The sequence below is a fragment of the Trachemys scripta genome, chromosome 8 (genome assembly GCF_013100865.1).
Source record: "Trachemys scripta elegans isolate TJP31775 chromosome 8, CAS_Tse_1.0, whole genome shotgun sequence".
Classification (NCBI taxonomy): Eukaryota; Metazoa; Chordata; order Testudines; family Emydidae; genus Trachemys; species Trachemys scripta.
In genome coordinates, this window is record NC_048305.1 from 40494240 (window position 1) to 40521676 (window position 27437).

Here is a 27437-nt window from a genome sequence, read left to right on the forward strand (position 1 = left end):
AGATCTACCATGCAGACACCTGGGAAAAAATTCTCTGTAGTAACTCTGAGCCCTCCCAATTTAGTGTCCTATCACTAACCATTGGAGATATTTGCAGATTGGCTACATACCATTATAGACCATCCCATCATACCATCCCCTCCATAAATTTATCAAGCTCAGTCTTGAATCCAGTTAGGTTTCCACTGGAACCTAGCCCCAATGCTCCCCTTGGAAGGCTGTTCAAGAACTTCACTCCTTCGATGGGTAGAAACCTTCATTTAATTTCAAGCCTTAATTTGTTGCTGGCCAGTTTATATCTATCTATTAGTAGCATTTGTTCTCCAATCGATATCTGGGAAATTAGTCTCCCATAATCACAAAATTCCCAGTAGTGTTTATTTAATTAAAAACATTAAAGAGGTCTCTATTCATATTCAAGTCAGATCCTAGCGGGCGGGGGTGTGGGGGGGGTGTCTGTTGCATATCCCAAGCACTATCCCAGGGGAGTCTCTGGTAGCTTTCTTCCCCAAAGTGCTCTTGACCCACACAGATTCTGTTTTATCCATTCTATCACTTCTAATTTCTTTAGTCTACCACATCATTAATATACAATGCTGCTCCACCATCTTTACCATTTTTTCTGTCTTTCCTGAACAGCACATACCCTTCAATTCCTGTACTCCAGTCATGACTACTATTCCATCATGTTTCTGTTATCCCTATAGTATCTGGTTTCACCCTCAGTAGTTCTAGTTCCCCCATTTTGTTCCCCAGGCTCCTTGCATTGGTTTACAGACATCTTAGTTGCTGGACCCCACTCCCTTGTGAAGTTTCACCCATGCAGAGACTTTTCCCCTCCTCTCTTGGAGAGAGTTTTATCCCTTAAAAGCGTTGCAAGAACAACATCTTTCAATGGAGTGCCTTGGTTTGGTAAAACCCCACTTTCTGTTCCCAACAGGATGGACTCCCCCATCCTGGAGATCTGATCCCCAGTTTTCCCTTAAAACCTGATCCACAGGAGAGAGGTCTGGCATTTTAAATGCAGACTTTTCACCCTCCTCCTGGGAAAGATCCTCCCTACAAAAGGTGGGCGGACTCTCTAGCTCCCCCTCACCTTCTGTCTGGGCTTCCCTCTGGGTCAGACACTCCTGTGTCCCCCAAAAGGAAAGGTGACCCTGGTCTAGCTGTGGGCTCACAGCTACCAGCTATGGCAGACCCTTCACTAGCCAGCAAAATTCCCCCCTTTTCACTCAGGTTGGGCTTGTTTCCAGCTACAGAAATCTTGGGGTCTGTTCCCACCACAGTGGTCCCCAGGACCCCAACTTCCACCTTTGGGACACACACCTCTGTGCACTCCAGGGCAGGCCTTGCCCAGTGCTGACCTTCAACTTCCTGGCAGTCAGCAGCTGGAGTGGCCCCCCGTTACAAAGTGATACATTCCCGTCCCCCGGGGAGATGATTACAGGACAGGAGCTGGCTTTGTCCAGCCCCTCCCTCTGGGACTTGCCTGGAGTCCCGGGGCTACAGGAACTGGTCACAACCATCCCTGCCCCCAAATCTGCATTCTTTACTGCTACAGAGGAATCTAAGAGACACCCTCCTATTCCCCCAGCAGTCCATTTTACTTCAGCCCCACAGGAGCTTTTAGCACAAGATTCCTTCTCACTGCTAACCAATCCTGGGACAGATTCTGCCACATTAAAGAAATCATTCCCCAGTAGAAATGGTGCAAAATTGTGTGCCACCGTTGCAACTGTCAGTTCAGCCTCTAAACCACCAGTTTGCATGTGTACTTTAGCTAAAAGTGCAAGGACTTTGTAACCTCCCACCAGTTCTAATTCTGCCATTTTGCCTGGCAACAAATCCTTCTCCTGGATCAGGTGCCTCCTGACCACAGAAATCTCAGCACCTGTGTCTCTCAATCCAAGAAGCACTTTACCATTGATTTTAACAGCATGCATATGCTCATTGCTTGGTTGTGTGGAAGCAAGCTTTACAAATCCTGTGTGGAAAGAGGCAGCAGCTGGGCTCTGAGAAGTAGCAGTTTTTTGTGTTACTTGCTGCTTGTTCCCACTCAGCAAAGGACACTTATTCCTCAGGTGCTCAGTGGACTTACAATGATAGCACCTCTTGGGCTCCTCTGCTTGTACAGGAAATTTGGGACAAGTAACAGGGGAATGGGGAGGTGAACGCCCAGCCTCCTTTTTCCCCAGGGGTAAAACAGTGATTGTGCTTTCTACCAACCCTGTACCCCTCTGCCAGTGGTTTATGTTTAATTGCAGCGTGTGACTGCTCGAAAGAGTCTGCAAACTCAGCCAATCCATCCACTGTATCCACCTTTTTGTCCCACAAATACTGTTTTACATCATCACTGCACATATTCAGGAATTGTTCCTGAGTAACCAAATCACACATTTCTTCCAAGCTTGTAATGCCTTTTCCCCTCACCCACTTATCTACCAAATCTCTCATTTCATTTACATAAGCCACATTGCTCAATCCAGATCCCCTCTTAAGACTCCTGAATTTAACCCTGTAGGTTTCAGGTGTAACCCGAAACTGTTTCAAAACCAGTTCCTTAAATTTCCCATAGTTTGAGGCATCATCAACAGGCATCTTATTGATTATGTCCAGAGCTCTGCCAGTCAATTTTGCTATCAATGTGGTCATCTTTTGATCTTCAGGGATGGCATGGAGGGTGCACAGTCTCTTAAAGGTGATGAAATATTCAGCAATATCACTGGATTCCTAATACTGTAGACACAGTTGCTCCAATTTGTGGATTTTTTGGGGAAATGGAACCAGCAGGTGGAGGGTTTTGTCTCTTCAACTTCATAACAGCTAGTTCATGCTTCTGGGCCTCCCTAACTCTCTTGTGGGCAGCTTCCTCTGCCTCCATCAGTCTTTTATGTTCATTTTCTTTCTCCTTTGCTTCCACTCTAGCCAGCTCTAGTTTAGTTGCTGCTTCACTGGTAGTCATTTTCCTGCTTTCTTGTGCTGGGCTACACCCCCTCTGCAGTTCACTGAAACTGGGATGCACTCAGCTCAGGGGATTCTTAATCAACAGAGACTTTCCCAGAGCCCAGTGTTCAGGCTTTATTTTGCTTCCTTTTCTGTCCCTACTTCCCTTGCCTGAAATAAGCAAACCAGTAACCACTTTGTCTGTTCTCCAGCCACCACACTTAAAACTCACTTAAAATCACTACCAGTATCTCAAAGCAATCAGCTGTGCACAGATCCTGCTGACTACACCACTGTGACAGGTTGGATCATAGAAACCCCCTGATGTGCCAAGACTACTTCTGCCCTGCTTTCCCTGCCAGTTCGGGACCCCAGCACCCTGTTATGCTGAGCCAGACACGCTCGTCTGCTCCAACAAATTACTTGCCCTAAAGCTGTAGACTTAACTGAAGGCAGCTTACAGAAGTGTTCTTGTCTCTAACACTCAGATGCACCACTTCCAATGGGGTCTAAAGCCAAATAAATCCATTTTACCCTGTATAAAGCTTATACAGGGTAAACTCCTAAATTGTTTGCCCTCTATAACACAGAGAGAGATGCACAGCTGTTTTCCTTCCCACCCACGGTATCAATACATATTGAGTTAATTAATAAGTAAAAAGTGATTTTATTAAATACAGAAAGTAGGATTTAAGTGGTTCCAAGTAGTAATAGAACAAAGTGAACTACCAAGTAAAATAAAATAGAACACACACAAGTCTGTCTAATACAGTAAGGAACTGAGTACAGATAAGATCCTCACTGGTTCCAGAATGCTCCCTTTTACAGACTAATCTCCTTTTAGTCTGGGTCCAGCAATCACTCCCACCCCCTTGCAGTCACTGTCCTTTGTTCCAGTTTCTTTCAGGAATCTTTGGGGGGGTGGAGAGGCCCTCTCTTTAGCCAGCTGAAGACAAAATGGAGGAGTTTCCCACAGTCTTAAATAGACTTTCTCTTGTGGGTGGAGACCCCCTCCTCTCTCCTATGCAAAGTCCAGCTTCAAATGGAGTTTTGGAGTCACCTGGGTAAATCACATGTCCATGCACGACTGAGTTCCTTACCAGCCAACCACATTCCCGGGAAAGCCCAGATGTGGATTGGTGTCTCCAAGTTCATTGTTGGCTTAAGTGTTTCTTGACTGGGCACTTACTGAAAATAGTCTTTTCTCAGGAAGCTGACCAACTGCTTCACTACAGCCTAATTAGAATCAAACAAGTATGCAGCCAATATTCATAACTTTGAATACAAAAATGATACATGCCTACAAATGGGATTAATAGATTCTGTAGATCATAACCTTTATAGAGATCTGTTACATGGTATATGTAGCATACAACACATTCTAGTTATATAACATATTTCCATAAAGCCTTATGGGGGGCACCGATCGTCTCAGCCCTTCTTATAGCACCACCGCCTGAGCCATCTGTTGATCATCATAATCTTGTCTTGCCTTTGTCCTCTAGGGACAGGTAGAATCCCACTGAAGATCACCTAAGCCTCCATTTCTTTATGCGTCTTCCCCAGCCTTCCTTGTTGCACACTGCGCCCTACCAGCCTCTGCAAACTGAAGGGGAAACCCCCCACAAAACCCACACAACACACAGAACCCCCTGTGAAAGGTCAGGAGTAGAAAGGGGCATGAAAGGGCCCTAGGTTCTGCCCAGCTATTTTGTGGCACTGCTACAGACCATGTGGGCCATATCAATTAGTCAGCGCAGCCCTCAGGGTGGCTGCAATCTGCACCATGGGTTTGGAAGCTCCAGGATGTGGGAGGAGCACATGCCCCCATCTCAGTCCTTGCACTGGGCTCTGCCCTGTCAGGGATGACTGACCCTCAGTGTCAGACTCACTCCACCATTTTAATGCTGATAAACAGATTGAGGGTGTTGCTGCTATTTATATCTGAGGAACAGCTCTCCTTGGAGCAGCTCCTATGCTACAAGGTGCATCCAGGTCCAGCTATTCCCTGCACCCTCACAACACCCTGGTTCCCAGCAGCAATCCGTGCCAGGACCAGGCACAGTCCCAGACTGCAACTGGGCAGATGAGCAGGGGGAGAGGGCAATGGATGCACCCAGTTTCTGCAGGCAATTTTCTGCTCTGTGCCATGTATTTCCTGAACAGATTTACCACACACCTGCTGGTTTGGATTTTCCTTTTTGTCAGTGTGTGTGGGGAAAAAGACACCTCTATCTCCCAATACAAACCCCAGCTGGCTCTCAAGGAGACTGTTTGGTTATATTTGTATGCATCTCCAGGAGGAGAGTCATATGGTTAGTGGCTAATGCCTTGTCAGGACTTCTAGGTTCTGTTCCTGTCTCTGTCACTGACTTGCAGTGTGCCCTTGGACAGATCACTTCATTGTTCTATGCTTCGATTTCCCCTCTGTAAAAGGGGGTGATAAGGCTTGTGAAGTGTTCTCAGCTTTCCTACATTTTCATTGATGATGTGCTGTCATAATTTCAGTCTGTGGTTTTCTCTCCCTCTAGGACCTCGCCAGATGAGGCTTTGCAGTGGCGTGAGTCCCTGGAGAAACTCCTGCAAAATGCTTGTAAGTTCCCTGTGTCCCTGCAGTGAGAACGGAGATACCCTGAGTGTGAAATGTTCTCACTGGCATAAAGCAGTGACCCCTCCCTCGTGATTCCCTTTAACACCAGCCTGTTGGGGGCTTGATAGGTCCGGGGTAGGGTACAGGAGAGGACCCTGCCAATGCTTAGGGCTAGCATTTCTGCTGATGCCAAAAGGGAGTGGGACTGTCAACAAGCTGGGAAAGGTCCCCATTCCTCCCTGAATGCCCTGCTCTCAGCCTTGCATGAGCTTTCAGCCAGGGAATAGAGACAACTTAGCAGCAGCTATGTAAAGCTGGACAAACTCCCCAAAGTGGATTGCTTCTGTAACTTTGTGCTGTGTGTGTGATGGGTGTGAGAGGAGGTATTCTGTTGCCAGAGAAGTGTGCTGTGGCACAGCAGAGCTGGGGCTAATGTGTGGGGAAGCAAATGGGCCTTGACACGGACGTTTAATTACAGGTGGCTATTCATGCAGTGATGTCAGCATGTTCAGTACTCCGTGCAGTTCTGGTGGGGCTCACTGAACCCCCCTGCAGTGATGTAAGTGGTGAGGGATCTGGGGATACAAACAGAGTCTGATGGCTCTTATGACCTGCTACTAGAGCAGCAGCAGTAGGGATGGGGAACCTTGGATTTCCCTTTTCCCCCATCTCCAGGCTCACCCACATGGGGTTTCATAGTTCAGAGTCTCAGTGAGTTCTCTTGCCCTGAAGTTGTGCTGGGTTGTCCATGGACAACTCTCCCCATGCCCAGATATCTTGTCCCCAGCAGGCCCCCTTGACCAGGCCTGGCAATTCTTTCCTTGCCCTTTTCTTTGCTGAACAAGGAGCCCATTTCCCTCCCACTCCTCAGTGTCAGATGCAGCCCCAGCACACACCCCTGCTCCCTGCCCGAAAAGGTAACATCACTGGCTCCTTCCCACAGATCCCATCACCCTAAGCAGTCTGGATCCTCTGCCTCTGGGGCAGCAGCTCCTTGGTCTTGTTTGAGCCAATCCCCTTCCCCTCCTGCTTCCCCTCGCGTTCTACTCCCAGGTACAGCTAAGAATAGTGAGCAGAGGCCTCTGTCATACCCCTCTGCTGAGTGAAAGGGGCACTGTGACTGTCCCTCATATCTCCGCGAGAGTGCAGTGTGCTGTGCTCTGCAATCCCACCTCACCTCTGCTGGGCACAGGTGAGTTAATGATTGGATGAGGTAGGTGCATTCTTCCTGATGGTTACTGAGTCAGACATTCCTAGATTCCACAACCAGAAGGGATCACAGTGGTCACTGCCTCTGAACCCCTGGTTACAGCATGTTGTGGCATTGTTTGGACTGGACAACATTATTTTCATGAACAGTTTCTGCTTTCTGCATGAAATTTTAACTTTTTGTCAAAAGAGAAAATGTGGAGGTTTGGGCCAAAATATTTCAATTTTCAGTGTTCAATGAAAATGGGGCGGGGGGGGGGGAATTCAGCAATTTTTTGTCAGCATTTTCCTTTAGGAAGATGGAATTCCAACCATCTGTAAATGACAGCTGAATAGCTGCTCTTTGGAAAAATTGCCTTCTTTAGTAATAAATGGAATGCATTTCTAGAAGCTCATAAGTTCTCAGCCCTCTTGGCTATGCACCATGCAATTCTGCTCTTTCCTGTGTCCATTTGTTCCAGCACCCCCATTCTGTCAGTGCATTCTCTGTCTTTGTTACCTGGGGAGAACAAGTCTGGGACTGGTCACCTAGCAGTTTCTGTGGTAAAGTCTGATGCCCAGATTCAGTGCCATTAACCTCCTGGCTTGTTTCTTTAATTCCCTGGCAGCCGACTGAACTAAATGCCTCTCTCACAAGCTCACTACTTCTGAGAGACTTAAAGGATTTTTTAAGGCTTTAGGCTACTGATTTTAATATATATTTGAAGACCACCTAATCAAAGACTCAAAGTAATAACAAACAATTTTTTTAATACATCAGAAGCAGGAAGCCTGCTAAACAACCAGTGGGGTCACTGGATGATTGAGATGCTAAAGGAGCACTCAAGGATGATAAGGCCATTGTGGAGAAACTAAATGAATTCTTTGCATCGATCATCACAGCTGAGGAAGTGAGGGAGATTCCGAAACCTGAGCCATTCTTCTTAGGTGACAAATCTGAAGAACTATCCCAGATTGAGGTATAATTAGAGGAGGTTTTGGAACAAATTGATAAACTAAACAGTAATAAGTCACTAGGACCAGCTGGCATTCACCAAGAGTTCTGAAGGAATTCAAATATGAAATTGCAGAACTACTAACTGTGGTATGTGCCCTATCATTTAAATCCACTTCTGTACCAGATGACTGGAGGATAGCTAATGTGACACACATTTTTTAAAAAGGCTCCAGAGGTGATGCTAGCAATTACAGGCTGGTAAACCTAACTTCAGTAGCTGTCAGACTGGTTGAAACTATACTAAAGAACAGAATAATAAGACCCATAGATGAACATAATTTGTTGGAAAAGAGTTACATGGTTTTTGTAAAGGGAAATCATGCCTCACCAATCTACTAGATTTACTAATACTTCTTTAGGGGGGTCAACAAGCATGTGGACAAGGGTAATCCAGTGGATATAGCGTATTTAGATTTTCAGAAAGCCTTTGACAAGGTCCCTCACCAAAGGCTCATAAGCAAAGTAAGCTGTCATGGGATAAGAGGGAAGGTCCTCTCATGGATCAGTAACTGGTTAAAAGATAGGAAACAAAAGGTAGGAATAAATGGTCAGTTTTCAGAATGAAGAGAGGTAAATAGTGGTGTCCCCCAGGGATCTGTACTGGGACCAGTACTGTTCAACATATTCATACATGATCTGGAAAGAGGGTTAAACAGTGAGGTAGTAAAATTTGTAGATACAGAATTACTCAAGATAGTTAAGTCCAAAACAGACTGCAAAGAGTTACAAAGGGATCTCACAAATCTGGGCGACAGAATGGTAGACAGAATGGTCTCCCCCAGGCCCAAATAAATCTGTTAGTCTTTAAGGTGCCACCAGACTCCTTGCTGTTTTTGTAGATACAGACTAACATGGCTACCCCCTGATACTTGACAGAATGGTAGATGAAATTCAGTGTTGATAAATGCAAAGTAATGCACATTGAAAAACATAATTAAAACTATACATATAAAAGGATGAAGTCTAAATTAGTTGTTACCACTCAAGAAAGAGATCTTGGAATAATCCTAAATAGTTCTCTGAAAATATCTGCTCAATGTGCAGTGGCAGCAAAAAAGCTAACCGAATGTTGGGAATCATTAGGAAGGGGATAGATAATAAGTCAGAAAATATCATATTGCCTCTATATAAACCATGGTATGTTCACATCTTGAATACTGCATGCAGATATGGTCGCCCCATCTCAAAAAAGATATATTGGAATGGGAAAAGATACAAAAAAGGTAACAAAAATGTTTAGGGGTATGGAACAGCTTCCACATGAGGAGAGAATAAGACTGGGACTTTTCAGCTTGGAAAAGAGATGATTAAGGGAGGATATGATAGAGGTCTATAAAATCATGACCAGTGAGGAGAAAGTAAATAAGGAAGTGTTATTTACTCCTTCTCATAACACAAAAACTAGGGCTCACCCAGTGAAATTAATAGGCAGCAGGTTTAAAACAAAACTAAAGGAAGTATTTCTTCACACAATGCAGTTAACCTGGGGGACTCTTTGCCAGAGGATGTTATGAAATCCAAGACTATAATAGGGTTCAAAAGAGAACTAGATATGTTCATGGAGGATAGGTCCATCGATGGCTATTAGCCAGGATGGGCAGGGATGATGTCCCTAACCTATGTTTGCCAGAAGCTGAGAATGGGCAAGATGGGTAATGGCAAGATTACCTGTTCTGTTCATTTCCTCTGAAGCATCTGGCATGGCCATTGTTAGAAGACAAGATACTGAGCTAGATGGACCATTAGTGTGATTCAATATGGCCGTTCTTGTGTACTGGTTCTTTACTCTTCCATTCTCCCAGTACCCTGGTCAGTGATGCTGGTTTAGATGACAGGCTTTCTATACAAGCTTGTGGAATGCAATAGAAATTCATTAGTGGGTGAGCTTCATGGCCCTGTCTACAGATCCAGAGAAAATGATCCACGCTGGGTGGATCCATTGAAGTCAGTGACAAAGTTCTCCTGGACTAACAAATAGCATAAGGGAATATCTGGGCTGAACTGAAACAGTTTGTCTACACTTGAAACACTACAGTGGCACATTATATCACTTCAGTGTAGAGACTACCTACGCCAATGGGAGGGGTTCTCCCATTGGCATAGGTAATCCACTGCCCTGAGAGGCAGTAGCTAGAACAATGTAAGAATTCTTCCATCGACCTAGCGCTGTCTACATGGGGACTTAGGGTGTGGACTGTTCACATTCTTGAGCGACATCTTAGGGGCGTGAACAATTGTGGCTGAGGGGGAGTGAGCCGATGGGGTGGGGGAGAGGCAGGGCAATGTCGAGGAAGCATGTGTGGAGCTGGGGGCCTGGAAGAGCTCGCAGTAATCTGCAGAAGGAAAGTGTAGGTGGGTGTCAAGGAGACCTGGGCTCCTTGGGGCCTCCTACTGGCACTTTGGAGACCAGCTTTGGACAAGTTAAGCCGATCTAATTTTCTAGAATAGACTAAATCTCAGCCCATTATCTGGCTGCAGGACAGGAAGCTTTCTGAGTTACTGGTCATTCTGTTGCTTAATGAAGCTCTGCTTCTCTTTCTCCAGGCTTGGTGCTGGAATGGGTGAGTTCAGTAGTCTGGGATTTGGGGTTATGTCAGACACATGTGCCCTGGTTTGTAACACTCATCTCTTGCTGTTTCATTCTTTCTCCAGACAATTCCCAGAGTTCACTTTCTTGGGACTGCTCTCTGGCTAACCCTGCCTTGTGCTCACTAATTAGCATGTGCTTTACTGGTGTCAGGGCAGAGGCTGTCTGGGAGCCAGAAGCCCCTGCTAACTGTTCTCAGGGCTCTGTCAGACTTTGCTGGCTGCTGAGCCCTGCAAAAAGCTCTGAAGGTCTGGGACCTGAGGACACTGAGGGTCTGTCTACACAGCAAAGAAAAACCCATGGCTAACCCAAACCAGCCAACTCTGGGCTGCAGGGCTCAGGCTGTGGGGCTATTTCATTGTTATGTAGACTTCCAGGATTGGAAGGGACCCACCTTGCAGGGTCCTAGAGCCCAGGCATCAGCCTGAGCCCAGACACCTACACAGCAATGAAACAGCCCTGCAGCCAGAACCCAAGTCAGCTGTCAGGGGCCAGCCACGGGTGTCTAGTTGCTGTGTAGACAGACCCTCTGTCACTGCACAGCCTCTTTTATTCTTCTTGACTTCACAATGCATTTGCAACTGCTGGAAGCTGCTGACTTTGCAGCCCTCTCGTGAGATGCTTGCCTGTCCTGGCAGGCCTTTCTCCCCAGCCAAGAGGGGAGCTTTGCTGCTGAGATGGCCTGTGGCTCTCAGCACAATACTGCACCTAGGACTCTAACTTGGCCCTGGGGTTCTGCAGGCAGAACCTGTCCAGGGAAGGCAGAGGGGAGCTTTCATCTGGCCACAGTGGCAGTAGCAGAGGTGGCTCTGTACAGATCTCACACTGCTGTTCTGCCATTATTTATGTACCGATTTTGGTGCCTGCTAACAAATCACTTGTACATACCCCCTTCATAGACACACTGACACTCACACACTTGAGCCTCCCCCATCTGTGCTTTCCTTGTTGTTTTGTGCCAAGTGAAGCCCAAATGACTCGGTGCATTCACACTAGCTACCAGAATCCTTGTGTGCTGTGTCTGCCTGGACAGTGGCCCCAGAGAGATCGTGGCTGAGGGGGAGCAAGTGAGTAGGGTGGGAGACAGCAGGGCAAAGCTGAGGAAGCACATGGGGAGCTGGGGGTTTAGAGGCACTCACAGTAATCTGTAGAAGGAGAGCGTAGGTGGGTGTCAAGGAGACCTGGGCTCCTTGGGTCTCCCACAGGCATTCTTCAAGTGCCTGAATAGGGGCTCTGGTTTGGGAAAGATGTAGCCAGTGCCCCCTTGTGGCCTGAAAAGCTTGAACTGTATGAAAGCTGGGAGCCAGGCTGGCAGACCCAGTGCAGGGGGCAGGAATGGAACACAGGGCACATGGGTTGGGGGGAAGCAGGGGAAGGCTGGTTCCCCCAGTCAGTCTTGTCCAGAGCTATGATTTTTACAGTGATGTGGGGTATTTTCCATTTTAAATAATTTAATAGCTATGCAGGATTTTCTGTGCAGTAGCTAAATAGAACAATGGCAGCAATAGGGTCAAGAGGGGGCACAAAACAATCAGAGAAAGCACCAGCCCTTGGCCAGGAGGGAGTGACACCTGCCCATTACAGCCCCTTCCTCTGCCACGCACAGACATTGCACTTTACTTCCTGCAGCTGCAGCCAGGCTTCCAGAGCTGGTTCCCTGTCAGTCCAGATGACCATGGACCCAGCTCCCTTAGCCTCTGGCTGCAGTGGGTTATTGTGGAATTTTGTCCTCACAGTGACACCCTTACTCTGTCCAGGTTCTGAGGGTGCTGCTAGAGATTATCACAATGATCCAGACAGCAAATGAACTGGCAAGGAAAGAGTAAAATAACCCCATGTGTGCAGGTAGACTCAACCATGGACCCGGAACACCTGAGCATATTAAAGGAACTGGCACATGAAATTGCAGACCTAATAGTAAGGATTTTAATGACTCTGTAAATTGGGGATTGTTCCCTATGACTGGAGAATTGCTACTATAGTATCTATTTTTTAAGAAAGGGAAAAAAGTGATCCGGGAATCTATAGACCTGTTAGTTTGACCTCAGTTGTATGCAAGGTCTTAGAACAAATTTTGAAAGAGAAAATAGTTAAAGACAGAGAAGTGAATGGTAATTGGGATAAAATAAAACATGGTTTTACAAAAGGAAGGTTGTGCCAAATCTTTCTTTGAGAAGATAACTGATTTTTTTAGACAAAGGAAATGCAGTAGATCTAATCTACCTGGATTTCAGTACAGCATTTGCACATAGGAAATTATTAGTTAAATTGGAGAAGAGGAGATTAATATGAGAATTGAAAGGTGAATAAGGAATTGGTTAAAAGGGAGACTACAATAGGTCATACTGAAAGGTGAACTGTCAGGCTGGAGGGAGGTTACTAGTGGTGTTCCTCAGGGATCAGTCTTGGGATCAATCTTATTTAACATTATTACTTACCTTGGCACAAATGGTGGAAGCGTGCTAATAAAATTTGTGGATGACACAAAGTTGGGAGGTATTGCCAATCTAGAGGAGGACCAGAATAGCCTACAAGAAGAACTGGATGACCTTAAAAACTGCAGTAATAGAAATGGGATGAAATTTCATAATGCAAAGTGCAAGGTCATGCATTTAGGGATTAACAATAAGAATTTTTGCTATAAACTGTGGATGTTGGATTGGAAGTGACAGAGGAAGAGAAAGACCTAGGTGTATTAGTTGATCACAGGATGACTATGAGCCGTCATTGTGATGCAGCCATGAAAAAGGCTAATGCAGTCCGAGGATGCAGCAGGTGAGGTATTTCCAGTAGAGATAATTAAGTGTTAGTATCGTTGTACAAGGCACTGGTGAGATCTTATCTGGAATAGTGTGTGCAGTTCTGGTCTCCCATGCTTAAGAAAGATGAATTCAAACTAAAACAGGTGCAAAGAAGAGTTACAAAAATGATCAGATAATTATCAGAGGAATGGAAAACCTAATTTGTGAGAGGAGACTCAAAGAGCTTGGCTTGTTTAGACTAAGCAAGCAAAGGCTGACGAGAGATGTGATTGCTTTCTATAAATACATCAGGGAGGGAGAGGAGTTAAGTTCAGTGTTGACACAAGAATAAAGGGTATAAACTACCCATCAACAAGTTTAGGCATGAAATTAGATGACATTTTCTAGCCATCAGAGGAGTGAAGTTTTGGAACAGCCTCAATATGATGGGGGATAATTTAGCTACAAGAAGTCAGGAAAAAGATCTTGGAGTCATCGTGGATAGTTCTCTGAAAATGTCCACGCAGTGTGCAGCGGCGGTCAAAAAAGCAAACAGGATGTTAGGAATCATTAAAAAGGGGATAGAGAATAAGACTGAGAATATATTATTGCCCTTATATAAATCGATGGTACGCCCTCATCTCAAATACTGCGTACAGATGTGATCTCCTCATCTCAAAAAAGATATACTGGCACTAGAAAAGGTTCAGAAAAGGGCAACTAAAACGATTAAGGGTTTGGAATGGGTCCCATATGAGGAGAGATTAAAGAGGCTAGGACTCTTCAGCTTGGAAAAGAGGAGACTAAGGGGGATATGATAGAGGTATATAAAATCATGAGTGATGTGGAGAAAGTGGATAAGGAAAAGTTATTTACTTATTCCCATAATATAAGAACTAGTGGTCATCAAATGAAATTAATAGGCAGCAGGTTTAAAACAAATAAAAGGAAGTTCTTCTTCACGCAGCGCACAGTCAACTTGTGGAACTCCTTACCTGAGGAGGTTGTGAAGGCTAGGACTATAACAGAGTTTAAAAGAGAACTGGATAAATTCATGGTGGTTAAGTCCATTAATGGCTATTAGCCAGGACGGATAAGGAATGGTGTCCCTAACCTCTGTCTGTCAGAGGGTGGAGATGGATGGCAGGAGAGAGATCACTTGATCATTGCCTGTTAGGTTCACTCCCTCTGGGGCACCTGGTGTTGGCCACTGTCGGTAGACAGGATACTGGGCTAGATGGACCCTTGGTCTGACTCGGTACGGCCTTTCTTATGTTCTCCCCAGGGGAATGGTGGAGGCAAAAAAACTAAATGGAGTCAAGACTGAGCTTGATAAGTTTATGAAGGGGGTAGTCTGACAAAACTACCTACAACATGTAGCTGATCTGCAGCATGTAGTAGCAAATGTCTCCAATGGCAAGGGACACTAGATGGGGAGTGCTCTAAGTTACTACAGAGAATTCTTTTCCAGGTGTTTGGCTGGTGGGTCTAACTGATTGCCATATTTGGGGTCAGGAAGGAATTTCCCCCTGGGTCAGATTGGCAGAGACCTGGGGGGTTAGCCCCTTCTTCTGCAGCATGGGGCATGAGTCACTTGTAGGTTTAAACTAGTGTAAATGGTGGATTCTTTGTAACTCGGAGCCTTTAAACCATGATTTGAGAACTTCACTAACTCAGCCAGAAGTTAGGGGTCTATTACAGGAGTGGGTGAGCGAGGTTCTGTGTCCTGCGATGTGCTGGAGGTCATACCTGATGATCACGATGGTCCTTTATGGCCTGGAGGACTATGAGTATATGAGCACCACCCAGCTTTGAAAAGGCTTAAAGAGAAAGGGCCGGACAGGAATTGGCTTCTGGGAGAAAAGGTGCATGCACAAGAGCCTGTTGAAAATTTCCAAAGGACTAGTGTATTCACTGAAAAATACCAGTTTGGGTTAAGGAAGGTGAATGGTGTTTGTTTGTTGTGGACAAAAAACAAACAATGCCCAATCCCTCCAAATATTTCATTGCGACATGTTCAAACTATAACACTTCAGTCCCACAGCACTGCCAGCCAGGAGCACGAGGGGACCCCCCACACCCTACAGCACTGCCAGCTAGACACACGAGGGGAACCCCACCCCACAGCATTGCTAGCCAGGCACACGAGCGGACCCCCATCCTACGGCACTGTCAGCCAGGGGCACGAGAGGACCCCCATCCTATGGCACTGTCAGCTAGGCGCACAAGTGGACCACCTGTGCCCCACATCACTGCCAGCCAGGCACACGAGGGGAACCCCTACGCCACCCATAGCACTGCCAGACAGGGGCACGAGGGGAACCCCCACTCCCACCCCACAGCACTGCCAGCCAGGCTCATGAGAGGAATTTTTGACCCCTTCCCACATATTCTTATGTTCTTTCCACTCCTGTACCATCTCTCCCGCCCTCTCCCTGTGAATCAAGCACAGACTTGCACACACAAATGCACTCAAATGCATTCTGGCATATCCATTCTGCTCCCTGTAGCTCCCCCCAACCCCCGGACTTGGGACATGCAGGAGGGAACTCCAGGAGAGGCCCAGGTTGTTGGTTTGGGCCCTTGCAGAGACAGGAGCCAGATAGGAAATTCAGATCTGGGTTCAGATGTGCCATTTCCCCAGGGCTCAGGGTGTCCCAGAGCAGGAATGCCAAGTCAAGCACCTGAACAATGCTGGGCTTGTTTGCTGAGGACCTAAACATGTCCATAACTGAAAAGAGCTTGTGTGTGAGGTGAGAGAAGATTGTTCACTGTCAAGGCTGCTTCTCCACTTTGAACTTTAGGGTACAAATGTGGGGGCCTGCATGAAGACTTCTAAGCTTAACTACCAGCTTAGATCTGGTCCGCTGCCACCATTCCCAAGTGTCAGAGTAACAGCCGTGTTAGTCTGTATCCGCAAAAAGAAGAACAGGAGTACTTGTGGCACCTTAGAGACTAACAAATTTATTAGAGCATAAGCTTTCGTGGACTACAGCCCACTTCTTCGGATGCATATAGAATGGAACATATAATGAGGAGATATATATACACACACATACAGAGAGCATAAACAGGTGGGAGTTGTCTTACCAACTCTGAGAGGCCAATTAATTAAGAGAAAAAAAACTTTTGAAGTGATAATCAAGCTAGCCGAGTACAGACAGTGTGATAAGAAGTGTGAGAGTACTTACAAGGGGAGATAGAGTCAACGTTTGTAATGGCTCAGCCATTCCCAGTCCTTATTCAAACCGGAGTTGATTGTGTCTAGTTTGCATATCAATTCTAGCTCTGCAGTCTCTCTTTGGAGTCTGTTTTTGAAGTTTTTCTGTTGTAATATAGCCACCCGCAGGTCTGTCACTGAATGACCAGACAGGTTAAAGTGTTCTCCCACTGGTTTTTGAGTATTTTGATTCCTGATGTCAGATTTGTGTCCATTAATTCTTTTGCGTAGAGACTGTCCGGTTTGGCCAATGTACATGGCAGAGGGGCATTGCTGGCACATGATGGCATATATCACATTGGTAGATGTGCAGGTGAACGAGCCCCTGATGGTATGGCTGATGTGATTAGGTCCTATGATGATGTCACTTGAATAGATATGTGGACAGAGTTGGCATCGGGGTTTGTTACAAGGATAGGTTCCTGGGTTAGTGGTTTTGTTCAGTGATGTGTGGTTGCTGGTGAGTATTTGCTTTAGGTTGGGGGTTGTCTGTAAGCGAGGACAGGTCTGTCTCCCAAGATCTGTGAGAGTAAAGGATCATCTTTCAGGATAGGTTGTAGATCACTGATGATGCGCTGGAGAGGTTTTAGTTGGGGGCTGAAGGTGACAGCTAGTGGTGTTCTGTTATTTTCTTTGTTGGGCCTGTCTTTTAGGAGGTGACTTCTGGGTACTCGTCTGGCTCTGTCAATCTGTTTTTTCACTTCAGCAGGTGGGTATTGTAGTTTTAAGAATGCTTGATAGAGATCTTGTAGGTGCTTGTCTCTATCCGAGGGATTGGAGCAAATGCGGTTATATCTTAGAGCTTGGCTGTAGACAATGGATCGTGTGGTGTGTCCTGGATGGAAGCTGGAGGCATGTAGGTAAGTGTAGCGGTCGGTAGGTTTCCGGTATAGGGTGGTATTGATGTGACCATCGCTTATTAGCACAGTAGTGTCCAGGAAATGGACCGCTTGTGTGGATTGATCTAGGCTGAGGTTGATGGTGGGATGGAAATTATTGAAATCATGGTGAAATTCCTCAAGGGCTTCTTTTCCATGGGTCCAGATGATGAAGATGTCATCAATGTAGCGCAAGTAGAGTAGGGGCGTTAGGGGACGAGAGCTAAGGAAGCGTTGTTCTAAGTCAGCCATAAAAATGTTGGCATATTGTGGGGCCATGCGGGTACCCATAGCAGTGCCGCTGACTTGAAGGTATATATTGTCCCCAAATGTGAAATAGTTGTGGGTGAGGACAAAATCACAAAGTTCAGCCACCAGGTTAGCTGTGACATTATCAGGGATACTGTTCCTGATAGCTTGTAGTCCATCTTTGTGTGGAATATTGGTGTAGAGGGCTTCTACGTCCATAGTGGCCAGGATGGTGTTTTCTGGAAGATCACCGATGGATTGTAGTTTCCTCAGGAAGTCAGTGGTGTCTCGAAGATAGCTGGGAGTGCTGGTAGCGTAGGGTCTTAGGACAGAGTCTACATAACCAGACAAGCCTGGGAAGCCTTGAGAAACTCTTCACCAATTCCCTGGTGAATACAGATCCAAACCCCTTGGATCTAAAAACAAGGAAAAATCAATCAGGTTCTTAAAAAGAAGGCTTTTAATTAAAGAAAAAGGTAAAAATCATCTCTGTAAGATCAGTATGCAAAATAACTTTACAGGGTAATCAAACTTAAAGGGCTCAGAGGACCTCCCTCTAGCCTCAGGTTCAAAGTATAGCAAACAAAGATAAACACTCTAGTAAAAGGTACATTTACAAGTTGAGAAAACAAAGGAAAACTAACACACCTTGCCTGGCTATTTACTTACAAGTTTGAAATAGGAGAGACTTGTTTATAAAGATGTGGAGAACCTGGATTGATGTCTGGTCCTTCTCAGTCCCAAGAGTGAACAACTTCCCAAACAAAGAGCACAAACAACAGCCTTCCCCCCACCAAGATTTGAAAGTATCTTGTCCCCTTATTGGTCCTTTGGGTCAGGTGTCAGCCAGGCTACCTGAGCTTCTTAACCCTTTACAGGTAAAAGGATTTTGGAGTCTCTGGTCAGGAGGGATTTTATGGCACTGTACACAGGAGAGCTGTTACCCTTCCCTTTATAGTTATGACATTCACAATGTACAGAGAGCTTGAACTTGAACATCTCTGGGCTCTGTGGTGCTAATTGCATGAAGGAATCACTGTGATCAGACACAGTCTCACAGGTCAGCACAACATGGTCTTTGCTCTGTGCCGTGTCATAACATGGTGATATGTTATGTTATGATATCTCACATTGTCAATGCAAACACCTTGAACAAAGGTTGGGTCTGACAGAGCTGGATGTGCATGGTCTGGGACATCTCCATTTCCCTTCCACTCCCAAACTGCCCCAGCCATGTCAAATTCATTTCTTCCAGCTGATTGTACTGGAAAGTGTGATGTTGAGAGTTTCCCAATTTTCTCTCTGAGCAGATGGGCTTGCCAGCTTCAGGAGCTTCCTTAGATCCGAGTTCAGTGAGGAGAACATTGAGTTCTGGATTGCCTGTGAAGAATACAAGAAAATCAAGTCCCCCGCCAAGATGGCTGAGAAGGCCAAGAAAATTTATGAGGAGTTCATCCAGACGGAGGCACCTAAAGAGGTCAGTCCAGTCAGAGGGCGATTGACGTGGAGAGGGATGGATACATGACACAAGTACTGATAGCACCAAAGCAGGTTGCTCACACTGTGCTCACTTAAAAGTCACAATGGCATCTTGTCTAAACCTGAAGAGCCATAGAAAATGTGCAAAAATTGGAGCAGATTCCAACCACCTGGTCTACAATCCAGAGGCATGGCCAATGGAGCCTGCAGCTCCCAGCATGCAATTCTGCATTGGTGCAGAGAGAAGGGTCACTGCGCCCCATGCCTGATGGCTGCACTTTGGTCACACCAGCTTCCATTCCTCCCTAGAGCTAGTGAACTGGCTTACACTGGTAAGGAACACATGAGAAATGTGCATGGAATTAGGTATGTTGTGACACCAACAACAGCTTTCACTTTATAGTTTACCTGTCTCCAGCAGACCTGTCTTGCTCCATCCACACTGACATCTCACCTGTCTCTCTGACATCTCTCAGGGAAATCTAACACAGCCTAAATAGAGTTCTTCATCTTCCCCCAAGCCCTTCCTTCTCCCCACTGTCACCCCAGACTACATCCCTAGCTTCCCTGTCACTCACATTGGTAATCAGCATGTCACTTTGACCTGGCCCTCACCCAGACCCACCCATCCAAACTGTGTCTAAACCTCACTGCTGTGGCCCCTAGGACACTGGGAAGACCCAGCCTTACCTGCCTATAAAGCTGATCAAAGCTCTCGTCCAAGCCCCTTGCATCTCCTGCCTTGATTATTATGATCTCCTCCTCTTGGACCTCAGGCCTCCAAACTAACACTCACAGCTATTCAAAATGTTGTTGTAGGCCCATCTCCTAACCCACCTACTCCCTCTTTACTTCCCTCCCTTTGTCCTGTCTCCAAGCACAAGGCTTGTCTCCACCTTTCCCCTCCATCTCTTAGCCCCATCCGGGAGATCTCATCATTTCCAGCAGTGCCGGGACAGGTGCAGGAAATCCACTGATCTCCTTCTTGTGGAGAAACCCTATGGCCCAAAGAAAAAGAGTGGGAAAAGGCAGGACAGGCGACCTGGGAAGCTGCAGAGGAGATGTCACAGTTGCCCCTCTGATGTCTTATCTCTATGTATATTCCCACACAAACTATGGCAAGATGATGTTAAAGTTGAGAGTTCCTATTGGTAATTTAAGGGAAACAACATTACAGCAATGTCACAATTATCCCCAAACTAAGTATTAATCCATGGCGAAAAGCTATGGTAATGCATAGTTATGGTTGCTTGGTGATATGTTGTCCCATGGCAGAAAGCTCAGTTGCACAAAACTTAAATGTCTGAAAACCAGGAAATGCACAGTTAAGGAATCCCATGCAGCCTTACCTCTGCCCTCTCTCAGCAATATCCAAATATGACCCATTGACACAGATACCTTTCATCTGCCAATCCCACAGTTGATAAAATGTACGAGTGCTTCATCTCCATTTACAACCCACAGGATTGGTTAGCAGTAGGTTTAGAGACTCTCACCCACAGGATTCCAGCTGACACTCTCGACATACCACCAGGCAACCTTAACCCTGCATCAATGTAGTTTTTTTTTCCCCATTTAATTTCCTTTAAAAAACAAACAAAAAAAAAACAGGAAAAGATATGTGGCTGGTAGGAGTTAGTAGTTATTTAGGCAGTTGTACATATCATGTCCCACAGTTAAGATACTGAACCATCCCCCCAATACACATGCATGTGCATGCACACACACCAGTGGGGTCCCACCAGACCTGCTTTGGCACACATCCCCAGCCATGTCTCTGTACCCAGCCCTCCACACCACAGGCACGGAATGCATCTCCTTGAAGTCCTCACTCCCTGGTATGCAAACGTCTCTATTGCCATTACCACCCCCCACATAATCCAACTCACATTCAGTGCCTGGAGCAAGGGACAGCTATGGTACAGAGCAATGATATTGGGATGCAAGATCATTGGGATGCACTGGCAGAGCTGGGGATGCAGGAGGTTGGGGTGTGTGTGTGGGGGGGGTTAGGATGCACTGGCAGAGCTGTGGAGTGCAGGCAGGTTGTGTGGTGCAGTGGGATTGGGGTGTAGAGGGGTTAGAATACACTGGCAGGTCTGGGGCAGAAGGGTGGATGGGCTGCAGGAACGTTAGGATGTACTGGAAAGGTTGGGGATGCAGAGGTTTTGGGGTGCATTGGAAGAGCCGGGGCACATGGGACTTGGGGTGCACTGGCAGAGCTGCAGAATTGGAATCTATGGGATTTGGGGTGCACCAGCACAGCGGGGAGGTGCAGATGTAGTGGAGTGGACTGACAGAGCTTGGAGTGCAGGGAGTTGGGGTGCAGGGAGTTGGGGTGTGCTGACAGCTGGGGGGCTGCCAGGCCTCCTTCACTTGAGCCCCCAAGCTCTGTCCCCTATCATACCCTACCATCCATCCCCATTTATTCCATTCTCCTCACTGCAGCCCCAAATCCTTTCCCCACTATTTTCCCCACTCCTCCAACCCCCAATAACCCTCCCCTCCCAGGAAGCAGTCACATGTCTATTCTCTCCCCCCCAATAAAACTGCCACCCATGACTCACAAATTGTAGCAACCAGCAGCCATTTAGTCCAAAACTCCTTTGGTCATAGTTGGGGGTTGTGATTCACTCAGCCTTAGTTATGTTAATGTAAGGGGGAGTTCACAGCCATCGATAACAATGAGGCTTGTGATTCATCCAGTCATTAGTACCTCACAGCTTATTAATACAAGGCTGTAGAAGAAAACTGTTTTGGGGACATCTGTAATGGGGGAACCCCTAATTCAAATGATCCCAACTTTGGAGCACTAATGCTCCCCTGTACCTTGTTACTGGCACATGTGCCATGTGAAAATGTGTTCAGAGTTTGGGTCCCCCGAGGTTTACTGGGCACCAAGCATTACCTTGGGTAAAACTCGAGAGGTTGAGATCATGTTGAGCCACCTCACATCAATAGTTGGCTCTCTAGCTCTGGGCAAAACCAAAACCCACCTAGAAACTTTTTAAAATTGTTTTTCTAAGGCGCTTATATCTCCAGATCTCTTAGCTACAATGGCTCCAAACTTGGGTCATTAACCCTTCCCCCAGAGGCAAATTGCAAAAGAATCCAGCTACAGCTAAACATGTAGATTTTAGAGCGGTCAGACTTTAAACAGATGTCATGATGGAACCTTAACTATAGTGCCCCCCCATGCCACTATAACAAAACCAGGAGAATCAGAGTTAAGGGAAATCTTAACACATTAAGGGAAGAATTACACAGCTCTTATCTAGCACGCTCTGTTAGAGGGCTTTCCCTTCTCCCTCCTACTTTCCTGGTTCTTGTCACGCAGACAGCAAGCAGCAAAAGACCAGAAGTCCGAAGTGCAGCCAATGTGATGTTTATTGGGGTTAGTTTCCAAGCAAGCATATTCCAAAGCCCTTCACATCAATCAAGCTTATCTCTGATAGAGTCTGTTCCCCAGTGTTCCATTCCAAGCTCTGATGCTACAGAGCCTTGCCGGTGTGCCTGTTCCCCATTCCCGTTCCCCTTAGCAAGCATGATTCTAATTTCCCTTCTACTTCCTGTTTGACCCCAGTTTATATAGTAATATTCTCAGCTATACCTTAACCAATCATTTTACTGAAATGTAACTAACCAATCCTAACGTATTGTAACATAATACTCTAACCAATTATATCCCACTACCCTAATTAACTTACACCTAGTAAAATTAATTATACAGCAGACAGAAACTATTAGAGAACCAGACAGATTAACAATAGAAAAGTGGGGGCCCCAAAGATAAAACGATACAAAAATGAGGGTTTCACAAGCACAATTATTGATAAGTGATTTCTTGCCAGACCGGATGCTATCAAACTAAGTTTTCTTTAACCATCTTAAGATCTGTTTCTTTATCTGGTGGTGATGGGCACTCTGAGGACAGGATTGTCTTCCTTAACAGCCCAATATCACCTTATTTCAATGTGATTGGTTTGGGATGTGAAGATGTGACTGTATGCTTCCCAGTTTATGGCTGCCCCTGCTGCTTAGCCAAAGGCCTTAGCCTAAGAACAAGGCCTCAGACTATCATAGTGAGAGAAGGCCCATACATAGGCAGACTGATTTTGATTCTTTGTTTTTATACCCTTGTAACTAGCTAAGTGATAAAAATACACCTGAGTTCTTAAAGTATAGGCCTTTACAGGCAGGCCTGAATATCTATATTTTAACACTCTCCATCCCACAGTGCTTTACAAAGCAGGTCAGTAACATTAACCCCATTTTACAGATGGGAAAATGGAGACAGAGAGGGGCAGTAACTTGCCTCAGCAGGTCTAGAACTAGAACCAAAGTATCTTGAGTCATAGTCCAGTGCATTAGCCACCCAGCCACAGTATTGGCCTCTAGGCAGCTTACCAGATTTAACTCTTCCTTGCAGCAATTCCATGAAATGATGGTAGAACCAGGCTGAAGGCATTTTAGATAATGATTTTTAATGTAGGTTTTGTCCAGGAATTTCCTTAGCTTTGAAAAATTATTTACAATCGCATACACAGATTTTAAAGGAGAACCCCAAATGAGAATACTGGAACAATGCAGTATTGGTAAGGAGATGATGATATTCAGCATTGACATTAAACCATTTTTCTGTAGTTTAACTTCTAAGGGCAGATTCCCCGGGACACCAAATCAACACAGAGAAGTCAGAGCACACTAGCCAGTTACATAGGAAGTACAGCTGCTTTGTATCACCAGAGTAGGGCAAAGCAGCTGAAGTACACTGCTGAATGTGCCCCCTAACTTGCAGGTTTAGAGAGCTGTGTCAGTGCGATGGTGCTCTGTGCAGGGGGAGATGGGGAGAGCCCTGCCCTAGTGTTTCTGTGCTGTAAGGCTCCCCTGTGCTCTTGCCTTTCCAGCACGGGTGCCCAAGCTAGCATTCTTGGAACACTTGAAGAGCATGGGTCCAGTTTCCCTCAGACCACTGGGTCATTGTAGCGAATAGGATTGTTACATGCAGATTAGCTGTAGAGGTAAAGTGGTGACTGATAAAGTTACCTCTAATAGCACAATAAGAGTACCAGTTGTAAGAGTTGCCTTTGTCTAATCATAATCATAAGGATGTTGTATATAATTATTATTAACTAAATCTGATTACAAACAGATTTCTCCAGATGCAGCCTGTGCACAAGATTTCAATCAATTTATCAATATGGAAAGTTTAACATGTCTGTATTATTCCATTATTAACAACATTCTGGACAAAGAAAAGACCAACAAAATGGTAAATTTCTTCAAGGACCCAGTATATATTTATTTTAAATCATAAACTGATGAAAGGGTTTTTGTGTGAATTCCCAGAACATTCCTTCACTCCCAGAGAGTCAGTGCTGCAATTCTGGGGAGGGTACATGATATTTTTTATACAGAACTAAGAGGCTGAATCCCTTCTTTAGGTACAGAACAAAGCTCCACCTGAACTATGGAGTCAGGACTAGCACCTCCCAGCACCAATGAACCTGGCTTTGATAATTTACCTTGCTGTTTGTGCATCTGTATCTGGATCACGCAATGTGGTTCCAACTCTCTTGCTTAGGGGACCGAGTCCTTGTCCTGTTCACTTCCTATTGTGTCCCCATCACAGGTGAATATCGACCACTGCACCAAAGCTGTGACCATGAAGAACTTGGTGGAGCCATCAGTGAGCAGCTTCAATGAGGCTCAGAAGCGGATCTTTGCCCTGATGGAGAAGGACTCCCTGCCCAGATTTGTGCGGTCAGAGTTTTATCAAGAGTTAATCAAGTAGCAATGTAGCAAGCCTGTGCACTGCATCCCCTGCTAGGCACTCACTGTGAGCCATGCCTCTTTCCAAATCCCACCTTTAGTCTATAGCTGCTTTGCCTTAAAGATACCAAACTGAGAAAGCACTCAACTGCATTGCTAAACTCCTTCCACATTGTTTTGGACTTTCTCCTATGTGCCACATGTCTCCTTTTCTACAGTCTCTTTCCCTGCTCTCTTCCCAAGATCCCTGTTATGAAAAAGCCCTAGTGATTTTACCCATTGGTCTTAGACTGCATTACTGAGAGTCATCTTGGCAGCTAGTTGACAGCAAGCTTCACCAGAGTAGTTCCATGGAGACGCAAAGGAGGCTTGCAGGAGCCTTGGCACTCATCTGGTACGCAGGGCTGTGGCCTGTAAAGCTTATAGGTCCTAGGTCTTGTCCACACTACAGAGTTTTGTCAACAAAAGTTATGCTGTCATACAGCAACTGCTTTAATTAAACTGCTGTTGCATGTCCAGACTATGCCCTTGTGTTGGCAGAGCGCATCCACACTACCAGCTCTTGCATCAACACACAGAACAGTGCACTGTGGGTAGCTATCCCTCTGTGCAACTGGCCGGAGGGTGCTTTGGGATGGGTTTGCAATGCCTCATGGGGCAGGCACAGCATTACATGATGTAAGTTTCTCGTTCCATGGGCATCCTACTAGATTGCCACCTGCTTTTCAACTAAAGTGTGGGGGATGGGAGAGTGTGTGACAGGGTGTGTGTGTGTGGGGGGGGAGAGTGTATGAGAGAGTGTGGGGGGGAGTGTGTGTGTCACCATGCTGTCTTTGTAAGTCCAAACAATCTTGAGGTGGTGGAGGGGAACGTTCTCCTCCCTCCCTGGCTCTGCACAGCACAGCAGTCTTTTCCCCCCATCTCCTAGTTCCAGGGAGAGCAGGACTCCATGTTAAGGGGCCTGTGATTTCCTCCACGTTCTCCCATAGCCTCCTCAGACCACTGATCCACCCCTACCCTGTACTCCAGGCAGGGGAGCGTGTTGCTCTCCATGCTGAGGAATGTCAAAGCTTCCTGGAGTTTTGAAAGGGGAGGGGTGCATATCTGCAGGGCAGCAGAGTTCAAAACATTGAACAGAGTGGTCACAGCGGGCATTGTGGAATACTGGGGGAGGCCAGTTACATCGACATAACGAACAGCAGTGTTGCTTTGTCGCTTTAACTTTGCCCCAAAATGCTCTCTGCCTGTCATTGAGGTGGGTTTATTTTATTGGCAAAACAGGAGAGTTTTGCCAGAAAAAGTAGCACTGTAGTGGGTACACCTCCACTGTTTTGTTGATAAAAGCTGCCTTTTGCAGACAAAACTGTATACTGTAGACAAGGCCATAGTGTCCAATGCTCTAGCTGGAACTGAGCAGCCTTGATTCAGATAAACTCAGATGAGAATCAGAGAAGCATCCACACTTCAATGTTTACCCAAAACAACCACATGACTGAGCTGCTAGACCATATGTCCTCATCCATCCCTACTCGCAGGTCAGGTTATACTGATCTGATACCCTCGCTGTGACCAGCTGGATGAATTGAACATGTGAAATACTAATGGCATGGAAAGGGTGTTAAAATACTCCTGTCTCCTCCTGCCATGGCCCAAGACCTTGAAGTGACTGCTCTAAGTGTTAGCACTCTGTGCGGTTGTGACAGTCTTTGAAGGAGGAGGTGTTTGACAGCAAGGCCCACTGAGTGAAAGCCACCTCAGTTCTTCTGAAGCATTTGCTTTTTGGGGCCCCTGACACTGAGTCTGAGACCAGCTAGTGACAGGTTTAGCTCTAATTGCACGTTGTGTCCACACACGACATGGTGGCTGCACAGTTAGTAACCATAGCCATGGCAGCACCAGTGTTTTGCCCCGGGTCATGACAGAGACTGCCACGTGGCTGCCTTCTTGGATCCTGGGGCACACTGTTATTTGCAATGTAGATCCTCCACACCCCCAGCAAACTGTGTCCACATGACTGGTTTGGCCTGCCCTCTCTCCTCCCTGCTTTCCAAGCGGGAGCACGGCCCACTTGCTGCTCATTCAGCATATCTGCTGGACACAGAAGCACTATGGGGTTTTCCCAGCATGAACTGATCCAATCACAGACAGGCAGCATGGAAGGCGCGGGCCCACACGAGTGTCACAAGATTGTTTTTGAAAACAGCTGCGTGGACACAGGAAGGTCAGATGAGAATCACAAACTGGTAACAATGACAGTTCTATTCATGCCATACCTAGGTACAGGGTGTATCTGGAGCTCCCAGACTGCGCTCTTCAGCTAGTAACACACTTCCCATTGTCAGTGTGCTGGGGGAGGCTATTGTGAGCAATAGGCCCTTCAACACACCACCTCTGCTGGAACAAACAGTGCTCCTTTTGAGCTGGAGACAGGGAGAAAAATAAAACAAACATCATTATCCAAAACACTGGGACTGCTGACTAGCAACCCAGACTTCTGCCTGCATTAGAGTTAGTGAGCTTGTCATTTCCAGAGCCCCACAATGCCTATGCACAGCCTTACTCAATGCTCCCCAGGAGTTTAGAGGTGTGTTTGACTCATCACTGTGGGTGTCCTGCTGTTGAAGGCATGTCCTAGTTATTCTCCCAAGAGCAGCATGCCAAAGTGAGAGTTCTGCACCAACCCAAAAAAGAAAGTTCATTAGAGGAGGTAAAACTTGTTGAAAGAACATGACTAATAGAAACAGTTTGGGTCAGTTGCTGAGAACAGCCCTG

At 46.1% G+C, this 27437-nt stretch overlaps 1 protein-coding gene across 1 annotated transcript in view; it reads left to right on the forward strand.

Moving 5' to 3' along the window:
• The window catches only part of RGS5 (regulator of G protein signaling 5), a 95919-nt gene extending 68724 nt beyond the window's left edge, over positions 1–27195 (forward strand). Inside the window, exons 3-5 of the mRNA XM_034778858.1 lie at positions 5475–5536; positions 18725–18891; positions 24526–27195. Coding sequence (XP_034634749.1) covers positions 5475–5536; positions 18725–18891; positions 24526–24687 — 391 coding nt within the window. The 3' untranslated portion in view covers positions 24688–27195. The remainder of the gene's footprint in view (positions 1–5474; positions 5537–18724; positions 18892–24525) is intronic.
• Positions 27196–27437: the final 242 nt, after the last annotated feature.